The 8318-nt window shown below is 40.5% G+C and overlaps 1 protein-coding gene across 1 annotated transcript in view; it reads right to left on the bottom strand.

Annotated features, from left to right (window-relative positions):
- Window positions 1-3925: 3925 nt before the first annotated feature.
- trim9 (tripartite motif containing 9) overlaps window positions 3926-8318 on the bottom strand; it is a 33639-nt gene continuing 29246 nt past the window's right edge. Inside the window, exons 10-12 of the mRNA XM_070842708.1 lie at window positions 6152-6455; window positions 5421-5583; window positions 3926-4033 (exon numbers count right to left, since the gene is read on the bottom strand). Coding sequence (XP_070698809.1) covers window positions 3956-4033; window positions 5421-5583; window positions 6152-6455 — 545 coding nt within the window. The 3' untranslated portion in view covers window positions 3926-3955. The remainder of the gene's footprint in view (window positions 4034-5420; window positions 5584-6151; window positions 6456-8318) is intronic.

Below are 8318 nucleotides of genomic sequence, written 5' to 3'. Positions count from 1 at the left end.
TATTAGATATTTTAAGATATTTATATGAAAACAGAAGCAATGTTATGGAAATAAAAATGAACTTTTATTTGCCCCCTCATGAACATTTGCCCCTTTTTCAGATCAGCAAGATAGATAGAAAGTTTTTGGTCGTATGGTGGCAAAACCTCCACCATGAAGACAAAGAAACGCTCACTGCAAGTCCACAAACAGGTTACTGAGAAGTACAAGTTAGATGATCTAATTAATGAACATCCCTTGGATTACAGTTGAATCATTCATTAGGATGTGGACAAGATATAGCACATTAGAGAGATGGTGCATCTGTACAACAACAGCGGTCTGGATGCTTCACTGTCGTAGCTTCCATGTAACTCTAACTAACTCACATCCTCAGAGTTGTCAGCATGTAGAGCAGGTTGTTCATTGATTACAGGGTTTGGGTTCGATCCCTGGCTGTGCTTTGCTTGGTAGCTTTGCTGCTATTGTGAAGCGCTTTGGATAAAAGGTTCATGTAAATGCTGTCCATTGGGCTTGTGAGGGTCAGAATACATTGAAATTCTGATGGCATCTGCTAGAAACCTGTAACTTGAGAGATAATTTGTTTTCCAGCAAGAAAATGACCTCAAGCCTGAAGCCGCAGCGACACTGGCTTTAAAACAGCCATGTTAATATCCTGGAGTTGAGTCTGAGTCAAGATCTCAATCCAGTCTGGACTTGAAAGAGACTCTTCACTTATGATTCCCATCAAACGTGACAGATGGAAGCAGTTTTGTAAAAATGAGGAAAAGCTGCAGAGTCCAGATATAAAAGGCTGACGGAGACCAACTGACCAACTGTGATTTCTGCCAAAGCTTCATCTTCTAAATTGACTGGAGGAAGATTCACTTTGTAGAGGTCTGTACTGTTGAGTAGTGTCAAAAAAAGCCACATCAAATTGACTTTGAGTCTCAATTTTAAGATAAGGTTTGAAAACTAACTATAAACAGATAAATAGATAACAACATAGGACCTTGTTGACACCTATTTATTGAATATTCACACATACAAAAAACACAGAGGCTCATATTACACTTGAGATCATCATAATAATAGCAGTAATATGGTAGTGATGAACATATAATCATACCAATCGTAATAATCATACTGTGCTAAAATCATAGTAATAACAATGTTCATTTTATAGTCATAAAATTCTCCAGAAATATTTCAGTATCACTGTAAATAATAACATTGAGTGATGACATTTCACCTCGGATCAAACAGGGCAAAAAGTTAAATCACTTTGGAGTTAAAATGAGGTTATAATGTAGGTAACACACACAAACACACACTCACACACACGCCGCGTATGTACATTTGGAGATATAACACCCAGTGTCGCCCAGCGACTGTACGTAAGTTTTTAATAATTCATAAAACTTTGATGAGGCTTTCTGACAGACTTTAAATCATCCCCAGGTCTAGTTTCATATGATTTAAGTGTTTTTGGCTGGTTTAGAAATAATAAATGTTACAATCACACACCTTTTAACGTCAGCACCCTCACATGTTCAGGAGAGAAACACACATTTATGTTATTTTTCTAGCAGTAACAGAAGTGCATCATCTCCTCCTGCACAAATGGGAAGTCCTTTTAATGAACTGTTTTACTGAATTAAAGCCATTTTGTTTTGAACACAAAGTTGTGCAATGCTGTGACAATGGCTGCACTTGTGTCTGTATGAGCCAAAGGAAGCTCTCGCTGCTCGGTGACCCGCTGCCAAATATGCTGCTTTTGTACTGCAGTTTAATTACAGCCGGACTAAAGGTTTGCCTTGGGAAACTGCCAATTAATGTTGCATAATTCAAAGCTTGTTTCCAGCCTTGCAGAAATGGCCATGCAACTTGCTGGATGCTGCAGTAGATCAGTCACATGCACATATTATAGTGACAATTATATAGTTTAGTTTGTGCAGCCGTTTTGGCATCCTTGTGATCAGCCATCAGTCCCAGATATTATCCAGGGGAGGAGAAAAGAACAAAAAAAGGATTTAGAAAGTCACTGTCATACCTGACTGCAATATTCCCTTCGATACTGTGGTTATTATATCCATAACAAACATGATTATTCTTGAGTCTGCCCTTTTGCCGATAGAAAAAATATGTAGCAGCAGGTGAAGTCAGGCATCACAGATGTTACAGTTGACTCTGCTGAAGCGATGAATCTAGTTTGTAGCAAAGTTTCACAAATCTTTTGGGCACTGAAGAGGGGAAAAGGCACGCCCATGAAGCTCAAACACAGGATAGCACCTCATGTAAATGCTAGACGCCACAAAATCATCCCAGTGCATCATCACCTTTCCTGCTGCTTTAGTAGGACATAAACTGGTTTGTCACGATTACTGAAAAGCCTCTTCAGTTCGAGAATAAACTTCAAACTACATTTTTAAAGCAACAAAAAGATTCTTTCTTTCTGTAGTAACTATACATCAAATAAAGGAACATTAATGAATTCTCATTGAAAAACTCTGAACATCAATAACTTATTTTGCTATACACTTCTTTGCAATAGATCTTTTCAATAACAATATTACAAAACTACCAGGATTCAGTCACCTACAGTAAAAAAAGCCAAAATGGAGCGAGCTGCTGTAGCACCTTATTCAAGCAGCTTCACAGTCATCATCTTTACCACATTTTCATCTCACTTCAACGCACACAATCGCCCGCTTATATGATACAACACAAAATCCGTCACTCTTGTTTTGAGAGCTGCATTGCAGAGAAAGGCTGCATGAAGGGCTCGCTTCCAGTAGCATTGTATATGCTGATGCCGTATTATTTTCTTACAGATGATACAGAAGGTTCACATGAGCTAAGCCAATAAGAAAAGCGTGTACACGGATGAGGATGCGACAGTGACGCAGCGCAGCTGAGAGTCGGACTGTTGCTCTTTTGCCGGGACCATTGCAGCTGCTGACCGGTCCCATCCTCCTCCACCCCCCTCACACACATTCACACACACCAACGCACAAAGGACGGCCTGTCACGCTCCCCCTGGTGTTTTAAATGTACGAGGACGTTCATGACTGAAAGCAGGAAAAAGGAATATACAGGATATTGTGCTTGTTAATGTTTCAGGAAAGAAGTAAAGAATGAAGAATATAGTATACTGAACTGTATGTTGATGGTATGATGGGGGCTACTTTTTCTAAGTCAACACATTTACAAATCAACCTCCAACTATTAAAGGAAAAATCCAATATTACAGGAAATTTGCTTATTTGGTTTCTTGTGGAGAGTTAGATGAGAGGACGGACACTCGTCATGTCTGTGTGGTAAATATGAAGCTACGGCAGCAGCCAGTTAGCTTAGCTTAGAATAAAGACGGGGAACAGCTAGCCTGACTCTGTGGAAAAAGTATCCATTAAACCACAACATGTTGTTTCCAGATTTCCATTTTTTTGCACAAATGAGATATAATAGTTTAATAAGAGAGCTTTGGAGGTGTTGGTAGACCCACTGTTGAACTTTGGACAGAGCTGGGCTAGCTGTTTCCAGTCTTTATGCTAAGCTAACTGACTGCTAACAGTAGCTTCATATTTAAAATACAGGCATGAAAGTGATGTCATCTTCCCATCTCACTCTCAGCAAGACAGCAACTAATAATATTTTCCAAGATGTTTATTGTTACTTTTCCTTTAAGCACATATTTCAAAGTCCAACAGGATTTCACCTTCCTTAACTATCTGTGTCACATCAAAATACAAAGTACTGATTGCAAAGCTGACATTGTGCTGCAGATGGTCCATGTGTCCAAGGTTTAGGCATGATAAAGGCATGGCTCAGCGCTGGATGGGGCCTCTTACAGAGAGTCATGGGGTCAGTCAGTCAGGGGGACAGGAGGAGGTGGGGAGGGTGATGGTGGGATGGTAGTTACTGACTGGCAGGATGAACCCTGGGAAATCCTGGAGAGGTTCGCCCCAACCAGTGTTTAACACACAGAGCCAGAGGGATCTGCCTCCCCGGGGGTGTAGAAATCAGGGACGGGTAGTCCAGTGTGCAGTGTGACCTGAAGAAAAACACATTCACACACAAATATGTGGGTTGAGAAATGATGGCAAAGATGTTTGATGTATTTTTCTGCCTGCAGGTGGAGCTGTTGAACTATTTCCTCAGTGGATGAAGTGTTTTGTATTGGGGGCGCTTCGCTTTCATCACCCAGAGACAGCATTAAAAATGAGAAAACTGGCTCTGAGCAACAAGCTACTAACTGTTGTTGAGTCTTTGAAGCTTTCTCTTTCAAGGTTTAATCCTTTGGGGCCATATTTGTAAAACATGGAAAAGCAGCCGTGCTGAGTAACAACTGTATTGGTGTGATACGTTATTGATCTACAAGTAAAACCCGGTGTTTATGCTTGCAGCTCCGCTCGGGAAGGGCAGCCATGAAACAGCACCCCCTGGACCTGATCTAAAGGCTTTCATCTTGACCACTTACTGTAAATTAAATGTGACTCTGAAAAGTACTTCACGTTATTATATGTGTTCATGATACCTGTTCCCTCTTTAAAATAAACTATATTGAAAATCTGGTTTGCTACATTATGTTGTAGAATGAACAAAACTAAAATACATTATGCAAACTTATGCAAGTTTAGCTGAATAATTTAGATTTTGCAGCAAACAGGGACCTTTAAAAGGGTCACTCCACCAATTTTACACAGAATTTACGACAGAGAGCCTGTGTAACCAAGTGGGGTGTGGAGTTTCAAAGATGTGACCATTTATCAGGCAGGAAAACATGCTACTGAGCTCCAACCATACTCTGCCTCTGCGTTTTTAAAAAGCAGTCTCCTACCTCTGTGGAAGTGCTCTTTTAAACCAGTGCCCCTTTAAATATTAAACTGACATTATAGTTTGCTTAGTTTGTATAATTTGTAGTATTTGTTTAGAGTCATAATTCTATGACGTGTAATATATTTTGCAGGACAGAAATTTGTCTTAGCACCAGAATATTGTGTTTTTAACATGACGTTGTTAAAATGTTAACATGTTAAATTTTAACATTTCAAAACACTGTGACTTGTCAGACAATAGAGCCTCAACAAACACCGTTCAAACCCTCACAACTTTATCCAAAACCCTGGTGGAGAAAAGCATTGAAATAGACACCAAGCATGACAAGTGATTATTTGAGGAAATGTCCTGTAACCAAGAGACACTCAGAAACTTAAGAAAACACCAACAAATAGTTTTGGTTGAGTTTTGCTTATGAAGTCTTTATAATGAAGAACAACATTTTAATGAGTCTCAGGCTTGAATATCACAAAGAATAATGTATCTAATCTTATCTTATCTTATCTTATGCTTATTTGAGCTGAAGCTTCATATTTACAAACATCCATCCAGCTAGTTGAGAAATGGAAGTAGTTTAAATTGAAGGTGTTTTCATTCTGTACCTGGACATTTCGGTTGATGCTGATGGCGGGGTAATAGGCACCCTCCAAGGCTTCAAAAGCCACTGGACCCTGCTGCTCATCATTGATGAGGAAGATGAGGATCCTGCGTGTGAAGTCCAGCAGTAATCCTATCGTAGACCCTTTAGTGATGCCACCGTCCGTCCTGCACAGTCACACAGACAGAAATCAACTGAGTGGATATTCATGTAACAGGTGCTTCTGTGAGTGACATCCTGTAACTGTTCAGTGTTAGAAATAACTACAGTAAGTAACAAAGTACAGCACAGTTAAAGGTGTTTGTAGGTGCTTCTACTTCACTACAGTTCAAAGTGAACTTTCAGATTATAAAATAGAAAACACTGTTTATTGTTAAACAATCTTTTTGGCTGAGTAGGAGCCCTTTGTCATGATTCAGATGCTCTAAACTTCATACAACTCATATGTTAGAACTATTAAACTAAACTAAATACATCTGCTGACAATACTTATGTAATTATGCACCTTTACTTAACATTTTGAATGCAGGACATTTATCTGTGATTTGTGATGAGCATTTCTTTAATTGTTGATTTGATTAATTGCTGTATGTCAGCTTTCATACACCTGAATGCACCTCAGGCTGATAAAAGACACGTCTAAAAGCTTTTGTACTCCCTTCTTGGTCTTCGTCTGCATTAGTACTGGACACCACTGACCATCACTTGGACACACACACCGTGTTGATTCTATACCTGTTGGTGTGCGAGTTGTTGTGCATGAACCAAGAGCGGTTGTTGTCCACATACATCGCCCAGGCCTTGTCGTCCTTCCCCAGCATCACATCCTTCAGGACGTCGCCCCGAGCGATCCCGAAGGCCGGGTCGGGGTGGTTGTCATAGCGATCGATGGTCATCTCCCAGTAATGAACGCCGCGGGAGAAGGCAGAGTTACCCATGACCACCCTGTCGTCGTAGCTGTTGCAGGTTACCGTCAGGTTGTCGTTGGAGAGGATGATGTCCGGGTGAGCGGACGCTGGGTCAAACGTGAACCAAGCAACTGTGCACATACATGAGGAGAGTAGCACGCACTGTTTAGCATCAACAACATCACCGACTGCAAGACCTGACAGAGTGACCATGACTGTATGATGGTGACATGAATCTAGAGGCTGGAGGTTAGATGAGGTGAAGTCACACTGTAAGAATAACTTATTTACAATTATATGAAGGACGATGGGAGGAAGAAGATTCACTATTGCTATTATGATCAAACAATATTAATAATCCATAGCATCATACTATAAAACTTAACTTATAACTTAGTCCTACTAATCTTAATAATACTATAATATGATAAACAATAATATCACACCTGTGTCAGACAGTCTGCAAATAATAATAGGTGTTTGTTTTCACCTGCTTTGAACACCGGACGGGTGGGGATAGTGACGTCTAGATAATTCAACTAGAACTACTGTAATAAATTGTTAAAAAATGTTTTCATAAAGGGTCAGTTCACCCAGTTTTCCGCTGTATTTCTTTTAATTCTGAGGCACGATGTCTTTCTTTTTGTATTTTGGGTGAACTGAATTTATTATCAACTTAATAAGATGATAACATGTCATGATAACATGCCAGTGTTGCACAAAATTAGTGTAGAGCTGCTTTGATTTTTCAACGCACCACAAACAAAATTCAGTGCATTAACTTGATCGATATCACTAGAGGTTTTTTTACTTGGGGGAACTGATCCTTTAACTTTCTGTGAGCTTTTGCAAACACATTACACTGCAAGCAGGCCAAATCAAATGCTAATAATTTTGCAAGCTGTTTGGCTCAGGGTTGAAGGTATACTGTATACTCTATACTTTACACAGACAAATGTGGGAGTTTGACAGATGGAAGTTTGTGCTTTATATGGGCTCCACAGGACTTGCTTGTCCACATTGTTTATTGGCATCACTATGTACAGTAAAGTTTGATTACATAGCTTTATTTCCCACAGGAAATAAAACAGATATATTTATTAGAAGCCTGTATCGAATGTTTAATAAGTGCAGCCCACAGAGCAGCAAACTGCCCACCTGCTGGTTTGAGAGTGAGCACCGCACTGATGAATCAGGAATGGACCGGGAGGGGATTAGAGTGGAAACAGTCAGCATTAGAGCCGTCCATACCTGTGCCTATAGACTGAATATCGCATGGGGGGAGTCCAGCTGAAATGTGAAATGAAGGAGGGGTGGAGTAGAAGAAGAGAGGATAAAGGGAGAAAGAAAAGAGGGGAGGAGGAGAGCGTAGCGAAGCAGTGAAGCAGACAGTGTAGAGGGGTTAGGAGGGGTGGAGGAGAGGGCAAAAAGCAGGTTTGATCAGGGAAGCTGGTTCAACTCAGTGGCTGAAACACCAGAGAGGAGACCCCCCCCCCCCCCCCCCCCCCCCCCAAAAAAAAAGAATAGTTGATATAGCAGATCAGGGGGAGACTTGAAAATAACAAGCATGAAAACAGAGAGAAATCAACACACAGTTCGGTCCCCGTGACAGATGTCAGATTTCTGCAAAACAGTGAAAACGTCTGAGAGGTTAGATCACTTTGTACGGCTGCTGAACGTGCTTTCTGTCAGGTAGGGAGGCTGTTTGGGCCTTTCAGGTCCACTGATGGATGACAAGCTTCCCCGTCTATGCACAGCAGCATTTAATTAATGGGAAAGCAAGCACGTGGGTGGATTATACACGAATCAGCTGCTGCTGAATGTACCTGGTTTAAACACACACTCAAACAGAACCCACATCCTGCTGCTGCTGCTTTTGTCTTAAAACCTTGCAAATTATATTTCACAGGCTTTTACTATAATTATTTTTGTGTTACATGAAAGATGAAAGATGATGTGAAGTTTGGTGGCCCTGAGGCCTTTACTACCCTTTT

This window comes from Pempheris klunzingeri, chromosome 13 (assembly GCF_042242105.1).
Source record: "Pempheris klunzingeri isolate RE-2024b chromosome 13, fPemKlu1.hap1, whole genome shotgun sequence".
NCBI classification, from domain to species: domain Eukaryota; kingdom Metazoa; phylum Chordata; class Actinopteri; order Acropomatiformes; family Pempheridae; genus Pempheris; species Pempheris klunzingeri.
This window is presented reverse-complemented; position numbering and strand designations above follow the sequence as displayed.